Raw genomic sequence first — 13,826 nt, 5'->3', positions numbered from 1 at the left:
TCACGGTCCCCCTGTGCTGTCTTTCCCTCACCGTCCCCCTGTGCTGTCTTTCCCTCACGGTCCCCCTGTGCTGTCCTTCCCTCACGGTCCCCCTGTGCTGTCTTTCTCTCGCTGTCCCCCTGTACTGTCTTTCCCTCGCGGTCCCCCTGTGCTGTCTTTCCCTCGCGGTCCCCCTGTACTGTCTTTCCCTCGCGGTCCCCCTGTGCTGTCTTTCCCTCGCGGTCCCCCTGTGCTGTCTTTCCCTCACGGTCCCCCTGTGCTGTCTTTCCCTCACGGTCCCCCTGTGCTGTCTTTCCCTCGTGGTCCCCCATGCTGTCTTTCCCTCATGGTCCCCCTGTACTGTCTTTCCCTCGCGGTCCCCCTGTACTGTCTTTCCCTCGCGGTCCCCCTGTGCTGTCTTTCCCTCGCGGTTCCCCTGTGCTGTCTTTCCCTCGCGGTTGTCAGCTCTTTCACGAGCCTCGATTCAGTATATTTTAAAAAAGAAGAAAAAGAGTGCTTTTGGGTTTCCAGAGCCAGAGTGGATAATTTGAGAGTAGTAGGGGGAGCGGGAGAGGGCATCTTTGTAGTGTTGTAGGTGGTCCTTGTAGGCTTGGGAGTGAATTGTGAGACCTGTTTTATTGCGGAGTCTTTCAAGTTGACGAGCACGAGTTTTCATCAGGCGGAGTTCAGGGGTAAACCAGGGAGCAGAATGGGTGAAAGAAACTGTTTTGGTTTTTATAGGCGCAAGCTGGTCAAGGCAGGAGGAGAGAGTGTGGTTGTAGTAGTCAGTGAGGTCAGAAGGGGTGTGGAGGTCAACGAAGGGAGAAGTGGACATTTTTTCAGAGAGGGTGGGTGAGAATGAGGTAGGTGAAAGAGCGTTTAGCTTACGGAAGTTGATAGTGCGATAATGCCTTGGTGCTGGCCGCTGGGGTGGGGATGTTGATGGTCATAGTGATGGCTAAGTGGTCAGAGAGGGTGAGGTCGGAGCCAGAGAGATGGTGCAAAATTAATCCAGTAGAGCAGACAAGGTCCAGAATGTGACCATGGTTATGGGTAGGAAATTTGACATGTTGAGTGAGGTTAAAGCAGGTGAGTAAATCAGTGAAGTCAGTGGTTATTGTGGAGTCAGTGGAGTCCATGTGGATATTGAAATCACCGAGGAGGAGGATTGAGGGGGAGAGGGAACAGAGCTGGTTCAGAAAGTAGGAGAAGTCAGATACGCTGTTGTTGTTGTCACATACGCTACATCTCTGCCAAATTTCGTCCGAATCAGTCCACAACTTTTTGAGATATTTTGTTCACAAATGGACAGACAAACAAACAAACAAGCAGACAGACAGACAGGGGTGAAAACATAACCTCGACCTTTGGTGGTTGAGGTAATAATCAGCAGATTGAGTAAATCACACAAGAAACGTCCAGGCAATGCATCCAGTTGAAAGACATATTCCAAGTGTTGAACCAGCTCCTGATTCTATCAAGCTCTGCAGTGGGAAGATATTGCTGATTTCTCATGTGAAGGATGATAAATGATGTAGGAGATGGTGAAATTATCAGCAAAGAGGGAATCAGAAACTGTCATCATTGAATTGCTCAGGAAATCAGAAAAATCATTGATAAAGAAGAGGATCAAGACTGGGCCTAAGATGCTGCCTCGAGGGGCAATCCAGCCTCGACAGGAAAAGGAGATGAAAGGTTCTTGAGATGAGAGATGAAAAACTACATGCTGAATCTGGGAGTGGAGGAAGTTTTCATTGGTTGGAAACATTGTGCTTGTGATCCATGAGAGGAGGTGGCCTTGGATGTCATAAGCAGAGAGTTTGGAGATCAAGGTGGGGTGCCAGACTGTATGAAATGCTTGAGATATGTCCAGATAGATGGCCCTGATCTCGCATCTAAGATTGAGGTCTTCAATCGATTGTTGGGAGAGGAGAAGCAGCATGTCCGAGGTAGAATGACTGGGTCTGAAACTGAACTTATGATCTGAGATCCAGCCGTTGGAGTAAAGGAATGATTTGATGTCAACTGCAATGATACGTTCCATGACCTTGCTTATAATTGCAAGCAAGCTAATAAGCATGTCGTTGAGATAATCCGTTTTTGCATCATGTTTGTGTATTGCAGGAAGTTGGCTAACTTCCATGGAGACATAAACTGACCCAGAGAGAATGATCAAGTGTACAAAGCAGAAAGAGGATGAGTAATTGCAGCAGAGCAAGTTTTTAGGACACATGCACTGATGCCGTCTGGGTCTGTTGCAAAGTCAGAGTCGAGGGTTGACAGACACCTCTCTACCTTTTCAATTGGGAAAGTCATAGTATCCACAGGAGCAGTTTGGTACACAAGATTTGAAGCAAACACAATGGAGGCATTCGGCCTTCTCATGAGCAGTCGACTGTGGTGCAATTCAAAGTGAGGGAAGTGTTGGAGGAGGATCACACTCCAAAGACAGACTTATAAAGGCACCACCAGGTCTTTGAACAATGAGACAGGTTTATGATTTCAGCCTTGAGTTTTGCCAGATGTTTCTCGCTTTCCTCATAGTCCACACATCGTACAAATAAGGGATAAATTTAAGGATTCCTAGGGCAGGAGACAGATGGACATCAGGATTAGGATGTCAACGATGAGTAAAGTCACAAAGAAAGGCAGTGCTATATGAAGGCAATGGTGGATGAGGTACGTGTTTGAGTCATTCAGAGATAGAAAGAGGGGTGAAATGGGATCCAGATTGGAAGAAATGTTTGGAAGCACGTATGTGGGAATATTGAACATTTTAAAATTGCCGTTTAAATAGGCTTAAATTGGTTGGTAGAGAGTGGAGGAATAATAATATTTTTGTATTCTTTATTTGTATTAACCAGAAGGTATATGGACGGAATTAAAACAAAGGTGGTAGTTAATGCGACAGAGATCATTGGAGACATGTCTTGGGTATGAGAAACAGTTGGGGGATAGGGGGTAGGGGGGAGGGGGAGTATAGACGCAAAGCTATCTGAGTCCGAGTTGGAAGATCGAAATAAATAGAAAAAATACACAGGTGTGAATGCTGAAGGACAATCATCACAAACAGAGAACATAAAATATATGGTGGCGCAGAGGAAACCTGAGCGATTACTCTGCTTTTTGGAAGCAGATCTCTGAGGAGAAGTGAGCACGTCCAGCTAACTGGAAACTGAAGTCATGTGTTTAAATCACTGTTTTTGAAATAAAAGCATGATTCTATCAATAATCTGCATCCTTGAATTGAAACATCTCAACATTATTGAAATCAACCTTTGAGGCTGAAGCACAAGGTATTTTGCTCTCACATCATAGGTCGGTCAATCGTCTTTGTTTTCTACAGTCTATTCTCTGATATTGCTCTCTCAGTCATCCGACCCTCCCTTGCTCTTCTCTTTCATATGAATTTTAAAAAATGAGGATAGGGATGTCAAGCTTTTGGTGAATCGTGGGCTTTTGACTTTCCTTCCATCTTTCTGTCAAATGATCCCTGCCTTGTCTTTCTCTCCCCACATAACTTATTTTGTATGTGCTTCAGAAAGTTTGGTGATAATGCATGCACTGCTGGGTAAACAATGTCCAACAGAAGACACACTTGTTAGACCATTTGGGAATAGCCCACCATTAAAGCAAGAATGAGGTAGGTGCCCAGCAGGAGCTGATTGAGAAATACAATACAATATAATTGATATGGAGGCCTGTCTTGACTGTTCTATTGCTTGTGCCGTTGGAGCTGATGTTGTATTTGTTGGATGCAACTGTCATAACTTGACTTGGCTCTCATGATTTTCAATATAAAGCATTTCATGATGTGCCCAAAATGTGGCAGAACGTGTGGTGTTTGTGTATTCTCCACTCACTGTGCTGAAGTCCTGCCGTCTTACCCTCATTAGTTTGGTAATTTAATTTTTTTCCAGGAAAGATCCTTACGGATGACTTTGCAGACAAAGAAGGGCTCGAAATGGGTGATGAGTACTTTGCCAACCTGGACCATATTGAGAGTGTGGAGAGGAACAAGGAAGGGTAGGAACAGTATCCATTTGTTCAAAATCTAATCAAAATTTTATTCTCTTTAAATACCTTTGCACTTTGCCATTGGACATTGCACTTTTCTGTTTGTCATTTCGGAGGTGGGAAGAATTTCCGGTGGAGTTCTTCCAAGAAAAAAAAATGGATGGCAAGGGGTCACTTAAGTGTCACTTATAAAATATTTAATAAGAGTTGTTGTATTGCCTCTGAATGCCTTAATCAACATTACGAGAAGGACGGCATCCAATCTCTCAAACGCCCACTGCAAATCGGACCTTCGCTTCAAAAGTGGCTCTGCACACTGCACTGGGCAAATTGGCTCTTTATTGACACGGATTATGAGCTATGTCGGAACGACAGAGAAAAAAAAAACGTGTCACATTGTCAAAACATTGAGCCTTCTTGAAAGTACAATTCGAGTGTGTTTTAATTTGTCGACTTGTGTTGGAAACATGGATCACTCGTCAATGGCTTCTGAGATGGACAGGTAGGCAGAGAAATTAAATGTTACACACAACGAAAGGAGGTGATATTGCAATACATTTCAAACTTGCTATTACTTATAAGCATCAAATTAAAGATATGCCATGAAGAATTGCTTTGTTTTTGAAAGCCTACAAGTTAATGAGCAATCCATTCACTTATTGTTGTTATTCCCACTCTTTTTGAAAAAACGGGGGATATTGTAATCCGCTCCATCCGTCTGGTTGTCTGTCCGTCACGCTATCTTTTCCTAAACGGTTGGGCAGAAATTCACAAACTGTTGTTGTTTTGTGCGCAACGAACTGAACGCAAACTTCTTTAGTGCAAATTCACATTGGTTTCCATTTTATTCAAACTGTATTCTCCTCGGACACGACCCATGAATTTGGCAAACACTGCTCTGATTGATGTTTTGTTCACAGTTCACATACTTGGAGAGTTCATCTCATTCATGTACTTGATTTTTACGTTTATAATTTTTCTTTTATCGTAACCGACGTTGTAAAATCTGTTGAAAGTGTATTGAAAAGCCCTCAGATGCCACAAACATTAAAGCAAATAACAGAAACAACATTGTAAGGGACAATGGTAAAGAAACGTTGAACAATTTACCAGAAGGAGTTAATGGTTTCTTTTCAAAAGGTTTCAGAGTCACAATCATAAATTCTCTTCCATTGGTATCAGGCCCAATTGAAAAACCATGCTATACTACCTGGAAACTTCATCGAAAAGGACTCGCATCTGCATTTACTTTCACCGGCAAACAACCATTCGTTCACGTTTGGGGGCAAGGGAGAGGGGCGGACTTCTTGTGAATCCATAGAGTTACGATTAGAAAATAGCTCTTTCCTGTAATCATTCACTTGTCCAACATATATAGTAGATTTTACCTTTTGTGGAAGATCAGTAGTACGTATTGTACTCAATTGTTTATTGTCATTCATGTATTTCAATTTAAAATCTCCACGATTAAAACTTCCGAATAATTTTGGAAATAATCTTGTCATTGTTTATTCAGTTATGAGAGTGAAGCCGCAAGTAGCAGCAGCAGCAGCGGTGTTGACAGGAAGGCGACCGGTGAAGATGAAGATGATGATGAAGAAAGTGATTTGAATGATGACAGCTATGATAGTGAAGATAATGGAGGGCAGACCACAAGACGTCCTGGTAAAAAGAAAAACAAGACTGTCATTTATTATTCCTCTTTCCTTCTGCTGATTCTTCCTGGTTGCCAACCAAGTAATTGAGGAACCAAGTTATGCTTTAGAAAAGTTCATATAAAGGGACGCCGTGTGTGTGTGTGTGGGTGTGTGGGTGTGTGGGTGGGTTAGAACCCGAACCCGTCAGTACGTAAAGTTTTTTTTTTTTTTTTTGTTTTTTTTTTTTTGTGTGCCTTGAAAACGAAAACACACAAGATAATGTGCATGTGTGAGTGTAACTGACCACCTTTAGAGGCCATTTTTCCCTGCAGAGCAGGGGTTGGCCTTTTTCGGGCACCATGGTCCCCTTTTTGAAGCAATGTTTTATGGCCGGATGCCCTTCCTGCCACCAACCCTGTTAGTTGCCTTTTGCAACACAGGGAATTACCAGTGAACTGGTGCTCAATTTGCCGACCTCGGAAGGATGACAGGCTGAGTCAACCCCCCTGGCGTTAATTCAGCGATCGACTGGGATTCGAACCCCAGGATCCTAAGCTGGCACCCTAACCGCTAAGCCAACACCAGGCTTTGAGACTAACTGGATTGCAAATTTCTTCATGCAGCTGTATATGACTCAAGTGGTCCATTTGAAACCAAACGACTGTAACTGGATTTAAAATACATTTACCTCTTCATGCAGCTGTGGGAATCAAATTGGCACCCCTTTATTTGAACTTTTCTGGAGCATTACTTGGTTCTTCCTAAGAACACAATGGCAGTACAGCATATATGATATTTTTTGAATGTTTTTTGGCATTATGCCTGGAAAACCAGGTAAATAACTTGTAATAGAGTGCCATTAACTTGTAATCGAGTAAAATTATTTTTTAGAGTGCCATTCCTGCAGTGCTAACACACTTGTACCATTGCATTTTGTCAAATGCTGTATCTGTGTTGATAAGTTTAATTAAAGTCGGTTTCTATTTTGTTTCAACATGTGCTTAACAGTAAGGTCTATGTGAACTATTTTATCAGTACAATTGCACTCATACTTGTACACCATTTTCAGCAGGACAAGATGACAGCAGTGGCTCCAGCAAGGTTCCTCCTGCCTACGTACGCAAGGTTATGAAAAAGAAACAGTTGCGAAAGTATCAAACTCAGACCAGTGCCGGATCTGCAGCAGCTGTTCAGGGTCGTAGCGGTCGGCTATTGGCCAAGGCTTCGACGCAGGCTGCCGCCTCGTCTGCGGCACTACCGGCTACAGCAGAGACGGCGAGCAGCAAAGTTGCCTCTTGGTTGAGCGCTAACTCCATGGGTGTGCTACCAGTGAGTATCCCGTTGAATCATACGGTTTTGAAAGGCATTGCAGAGACACAAGTGAACGGATGGCACATCGGAACGGACGGATGCTGTTCAATTTCCTCGTAAAAAGGATTTTTTTGCACCAAAAATAAACATTCCTGGATCGATTTCTGATGTAAATAGCACACTCATCCGGGAAGAAAGATACGCTTCGTCTTGATTTAATGGTGGGAAATCACTGCAGAAGAGCCTGCAAGCGACTTCACGAGTGGTCAAGTCTCTATCGGAAAGCTCATTAACACATCCAGGCTTAAATGGCTTCAATCCCAGATTCTTTTTCATTATTTTTTTGACTGTTGAGCATGGAATGCCCAACTCAGAAGATCTTTTTCGAGATGATTTCAGTCGTCATCTGGAGCAGGACACTTCAATAATGTCCACATGGCGTTGACGTGATGCTGGACGACCAGAACGCTTTAAATCAAGGACACTCCCTGTTGAAAAAGCCTTCTTCGCCCATCGTGTCGGAGCTGGCTTATCAAACCTCTGCAAAAATCTTGTCTTCAAAACTTGCTACTTCTCACGCGTGCTCGTGATCCCAAACACAAGTAATCAGTCTCTCTTCTATCGTGTACTCTCTAGTGTCCGTCATGCTGAAGCCGTACCTGGAAAACAAAGAAAACAAACAAGTAACAGAGGACACACTTATGCATAGGGGCTTTTTTGCCACTCTAGAATCAGGTCATGCTCGCTGCTTGTAGAAGATGGGTTTTTTGCGCATGTCCAACTGCTTTATGCATGGCTGGTGAAAGATGGGTCTTATAAATACCTGTACCATATTTCAAGCTAAATTTCGTGGAACACGGCCGCGAATGGAGAAACGGGTCGCATTTTATCACCTGCGAATACGCGGAACCCGCGAATAGCGGGGTCCGACTGTATTAAGTTCTGAATCAAAAACAAAGGTTCTGTAATATTAACAGTGAAACAAAGAATTGTGGAGACCAAATCGTTTTGTCAATTTCAACTTATTTTTCGAGAAAATTGTGAGTTATTTGAAAAATGTGCTGGCATGCCAATATTTTTGGCCATGATTATGTATACAACTATATATGTGTATGTATGTATGTGTATATGAGTGTGTGCGCGATATTTGTAGAAAAAGTTAAATTCTTTTCCCCCCATTTCCTTTTCACGGAAATCAGGTTGTGATAAGAAAAACTCGTGTGAGTATTATTGGCCAATTCATGGAGTCCTTTCAGAGAGCCATTGGGCGTTATGGATAGGGGCAGGTAATTAAAACCAAAAAATACATATTATTCAGGCACCAAGTTGAGGATTCCATTGGGCCTGACTTCGAGCATCCATTTGTTGTCGGATGTTTTGGCTCTTCCTGGATCACTCTTCATAGATTCCTGGATTCTGAATCCCTAAGATCCCCCTCTCTTCAAATCACCATCCCAATGTCATGTTCTCATGATGTAAATGCAATTAGGAACAAATGCTGAATGATGTTGTGGTAGACTCACACTACCTTGACCTTTTTTCTTTTTTTTTTTATTCTAAGAGAAGTGTAAGGCAATTCATATTGCTTTTGTATTTGCAGGACAAGGCTGCTGATGGAAGTGCTGCAGTTCAAATGTATGTTCATTGTGCGGTTTTGTGATAGTGTCGGTTTACTCACCTCTTTAATTGACCACCTCTTCTCAATCCACACGAGTTCATGTCCCATTGTTTCTCGCACATTGCTGTGAGATTGTGCTGCGGCAATGCAAATTGCAGTCGCTCAGTGTAAATATGAGCTGTCATTCATTATTGCTGAATTATCGGAATGCTATGATGTCATTTATAACGGTGAATGCAATTACTTATATTGAGAAGGAAAAAAATGTTAAACTTGTTTTTCTTTTGCTTTGTCTGTTGTGATGTTTATACCGATTGCTCTACTTTAAGCATTGATGCAATTGTTTTAACTTATCAGGGCGAAGGCAGCACAAGATAAAGCAGCAACAACAAGTCGAAAACAAATGACACACGGAAACAAAGACGATGTAAGTCTTTCCATGAAAATATGTTAGCATGTGATTGCTATACTGCATATTTATTACTCAATTTCCTTGAGGCTGGGATATAATGACCATTCAAAATTGACTTGCCTCCACAAGCATGCCTTTCTGGCCCATATCAGTTGATGAACCCCTGCATCAATGTTTCAGCCCTTTCAACTCGATAAGACAACTCAGGTGGGCCAGTGATGAAATATTTGGCCCTAGATGTAATACTTCCTTTGAAATACACAAACAAGAAAGATGGCGTGCTTGCCACGATACTTGCAAAATCTATTATTTTTATTTTATATGCAGCCTGTGGCTACTGGTTGCATCAGCGGCACAGCTGCACTCCCAGTAATGATGCAGTGCCCCTTGTTTCCAGTAAGCCGGTACTCATTTTGCCGACATCGGAAGGATGACAGGTTGAGTCAACCCACCTGATGTTATTTAACGGCACGACGGGCTCAAACTCAAGACCCGATTATCTTAAGCCAGCCACCTTGCCCATTAAGCCAACACCAGGCTTTTTTGCGAAATGCAAATAAAGAATAATTGTCATGAAAACAGCAATTTGGCAATTTCGAAAATTTTACCTATCAAGTGCTTTACATGATTGAATGTTATGCATAACACATTTGATTGATACATATTCTAATTGCGGCCTAATAGTTGTTTTACATGTTTTGGATGGCCTTTATCTTGAGCTTTGACTAATTTTGATCATATTTTAAAGACACGTACTACAGATACACATTGCAAGTTTATAATTTTATATGTTAAAATAATAACAGGTTTGGTAATAATAAAATCATAAAAAGTCCCATTTGATTATGAATGAATGAATGAATGATCGTTTTAAGGCCATTTTCCCCGCTAGAGCGGGGGTTAGCCTTGTGGGCCCCATGACAATCATGGTTCCCTGTTTGAGGCAATGTTTTTATGGCCGGACGCCCTTTCTGATGCCAACCCTTGGTCGCCTCTTACGATGCGCAGGGATGCGGTGTACCTATTCCAAACCGGGGTACACACCGGGATCATTCATCCCAGCAAGCTGGTACTCAATTTGCCGACCTCGGAAGGATGACAGGCTGAGTCAACTCCCCTGGCGTTAATTCAGCGATCGACCGGGATTCGAACCCAGGATCCTCGGATCCTAAACCGGCACCCTAACCGCTAAGCCAACACCAGGGATTTGATTATAATGGAGTGAAATCGTTGTCATGGAAACTGTTGACTTGTCAAAATGGCTAAATCGATCATTCCGATTTTTGGTGAACCAATTATGTGACCCAATATGCAAATCCTGTTCAAGTTGATAGGATGAAGTGATTTTTACTTGACCTTTGACCTTAAACACTTCGGTGACCTAATATGTTAATCCTGTTCAAATTTCAAGTCGATTGGATGAAAATTGCTGATTTTATGTGATCTTTTGACCCTCTGTTAGTTTAGTGGGAAGAAGGGGGTATCGTGCACCCCCCGGAAATCAACTTCTAATCGATGTCTCTCGATCAGAAAAAATGCGTAGAAAACGATGAGCTATGTTAACAAATTGTAAAAATGTCCCACGTATCATTTTAATGCAAATTAGTGCTGCCATTACCGAAAAATCTATTTTTCACTATATCACAGCCATTACTGCAGATAACTGAACAAATAAGGTGTCTAGACCCATGTATTGAGGGTCAAGGATTGTAATAAAACTATTCTTGAAGTGACCACATGTGTCCGTGGCATACTAGTATGCAAATTAGTGCCGCCATTACCGAAAAATCATTTTTTTGCCATATCTCGGCCAATATTGCACATAACTGCACAAGTAAGGTGTCTAGACCCATGTTTTAAGGGTCAATGATCATTCATGGACCATTCCTGAAGTAACTATGTGTGTCCTTGGCATGTAAACATGTAAATTCTAAAGTACCGGCATTACCAAAAATTTGATTTTCGCTGTATCTTAGCCAATATTGTAGATAGGTTAAGAGGGGTTTTTCAGGGCAATGATTTCGCAAATGGTGTTATTTTTGCGATCACAGGTCCACTATCAGATCAATCAATCATCGTCGCTTTCAATGAAATCATCAAAGTCAAACTCGTCCTCTTCTTCCTCCTCCTCCTCCTCCTCCTCCTCCTCTTCACGATCTTCAGTGTCCAGAAGATCAACCAGCGAGGTTGGTAGGATAGGACTGCAGGACCACACCGGTTCCAACACGCCTTCGTCAGTCCTCATCCATCCCTGCCCCTCATCGTAGGGTTTTGGCTTTTCTACAATGGGTTCGTCAGCTCGCTTGTACAAGCCAACGCGGTGGTTCACACACTGGATGTGCGGCTTCAGAGCAGACTGGCAGGGAGGAAGGCGAGCCAGGTCGACCTTGGACTTGGAAGTGAGTTTCTTGTCCTCCCCCACCATTTTGCGCAGCAGCTTGGTACGGATGATGTCCACCGAAGACTCTCGACTCTGTCCGTACATCAGGCAGGTGAACTGTTCCAACTGCTTCAGCACCTGTGGCTTGATGTTCCAGTCATCACCGAGTTGCGTGAATGCCTTGTGAAACCTGGGGTTCTTCTCCAGCTTTTTCAGGGGCCCCACCTTCCCCTTTCCTTTGAAGGAACTGGTGCAGTCCTCTCCACTGAATACATAGAACCCAAGAAGAGTGCCGCAGTAGTTTTCTCCCAGGGATTCTGCGAGCTCAAAGAGGTTGAGTAGTTGTCGATGTTTCCCTGACCCCGTATCCAGGTATACAGTCAGCTTGATGGCGTGAGCGTGGTAGAGAAGAATCACAAAGATATCTGTGTCAGGGGTTCTGACCACAGCGTTCTTGTATCCGAGGGCGGCGGCGTGATGGAGGTACAGTACCACCCTAGTATCAGTCTCTTCCTGGTTGCTGTAGATTGTGGGGAGCTCACGCACCTCGACCTGAAACACAAAGAGGCATTGGACTTTGAAAATGGAGGTAGAAAGCTGTACACGTGCCAGAATGAAATTGCATCAACTTTGTCGTGATCGACCTTCGTGAATGAGACATGGTTCTTGATTGGGTCATTTTGTAGTCGTTTCAGTAGTTTCTCAGAGCGATTGTTCGAGTTCTCGTACCCATTCCGTTTCAGTTCTTCAACATAGAGCAAGTGCAAGGAAGATAGCCGTAGGATCTCATTCTGCTGGACAACATGAGTTTGAATGTGCTCCAGTACTGAGACGAGTGCCTTGTTGTGGGCGGCTGACATGCGAGCATGCTCGGTATTAATTGCTCTTTCGGCTCTACGAATCCCGCGCTCGTAGTTAGCGAACGCTGTGCGGAAAGCTCTCAAGCATGATGGATGGTGTTTGGCCTCGACAGCAAAGAGGTCTTTGTTTTTCACCCGTCGATGAAGTCTAACTAGACCCATTTTCTCGGCCCGTGATTCGATTTGCCCCCATGCATTTTATTTGTTCTTCCAAGATGAGAAGACTTCCACTTGCTCAGTTTTGCGATCACCATCTTTGATGTCTACTTTGTCACAGAAAATGCACTCTGGTGGGAAGATGGGTCCAGCGGACCCCGCTGAAGACAATTTACGAGGGGAGTGATGCCATTGCGAGGTTGATGCTTCTGGTTCTGTATCACCTCCCAGACGATTGAGGTTGCCAGTAAAGTGCTGATAACACTGACGGTGATACCCAACACTTTCCAGATCATCGGGTAGAGTTGTAGGAATGTGGTCGCACACTGATTGCATACGATATGGGGACTCATGTGATTGATGGAGACGTTGGTCCCGGATCTTATGAAGTTGCTGTAGTTTTTCACTTGCAGTTCCTTTGATTTTACTGAGGGGTGTAAAACTATCATGATCAGACGTGGACAGCACATAAAGAATGCATGTAGGTGGGGAGTGTTTGGGGGCTGCAGGATCTGCGCTCTGGTTGCGTTTTCTTTTGGGCATGATGGCTTAATGTCCACTTCTATCACCACTGCTTATCTGGAATGGGAAAGAGAATGGGAAAGAGAAGTTACATTGGTGAAAGTATTGCCCTAAAAAAAACCCTCTGTCAACTTATCTGCAATATTGGCTGAGATACAGCTAAAAATCAAATTTTTGGTCATGTCGACACTTTAGAATTTACATATTTACATGCCAAGGACACACATAGTTACTTCAAGAATGGTCTTTTAATGATCCTTGACCCTTAAAACATGGGTCTAGACACCTGACCTGTGCAGTTATGTGCAATATTGGCCGAGATATGGCAAAAAAATGATTTTTCGGTAATGGCGGCACTAATTTGCATAAAAATGAGACGTGGGACATTTTTACAATTTGTTAACATAGCTCATCGTTTTCTACGCATTTTTCCTGATCTCGAGACGTCGATTAGAAGTTGATTTCCGGGGGGTGCACGATACCCCTTTCTTCCCACTAAACGATGTGCTTTTGCCCTTAACAAATGCTTCTAATCTAGGTTTTGATTGGTGAACCGATGCAGTGACCCAATATGCACATTTTGTTCAAAACAGCAGAGTATCCACCCTCTGGCTGGGTGGAGATCGGCATTTGTACGAATCGTTTGTGAAGTGAATTCGTTAAGTCCAAGCACTCAGCCAATGTCTACTCCTCGGTCACCGTTCTCTTATCACTCGATCACTTTTAATTTAACTTTTAACGAAATAGCTTTCCTTTGTTTCTTACTTTTAATTTCACCCTTCCCAGTCATGGTGTCGAAGCATGCACAAGATACTGTATTGTGCCACAAGTTTAGCAGATCAATTAATTGTAAATTTGATGTGTGCGCACACTAATATAGTTGACAAAGAACCCTCCAGTTGCAGCACGTTTGGTATTAGTCCATGCACCTGAC

At 43.2% G+C, this 13,826-nt stretch overlaps 1 protein-coding gene across 3 annotated transcripts in view; it reads left to right on the top strand.

Annotated features, from left to right (window-relative positions):
- Window positions 1–13,826, top strand: part of SETDB1 (SET domain bifurcated histone lysine methyltransferase 1) — a 209,162-nt gene that overhangs the window by 167,346 nt on the left and 27,990 nt on the right. For 2 of the 3 annotated variants that reach the window (XM_068106639.2, XM_078772037.1), the window contains 5 exons: window positions 3,900–4,005; window positions 5,513–5,661; window positions 6,703–6,962; window positions 8,545–8,579; window positions 8,920–8,989. In XM_068106639.2, the coding sequence (XP_067962740.2) occupies window positions 3,900–4,005; window positions 5,513–5,661; window positions 6,703–6,962; window positions 8,545–8,579; window positions 8,920–8,989 (620 nt within the window). The remainder of the gene's footprint in view (window positions 1–3,899; window positions 4,006–5,512; window positions 5,662–6,702; window positions 6,963–8,544; window positions 8,580–8,919; window positions 8,990–13,826) is intronic. The other variant, XM_078772036.1, reaches the window with a different exon arrangement.

Source organism: Myxine glutinosa, chromosome 2 (genome assembly GCF_964187855.1).
Source record: "Myxine glutinosa chromosome 2, kmMyxGlut1.1, whole genome shotgun sequence".
NCBI lineage: Eukaryota > Metazoa > Chordata > Myxini > Myxiniformes > Myxinidae > Myxine > Myxine glutinosa.
This window is presented reverse-complemented; position numbering and strand designations above follow the sequence as displayed.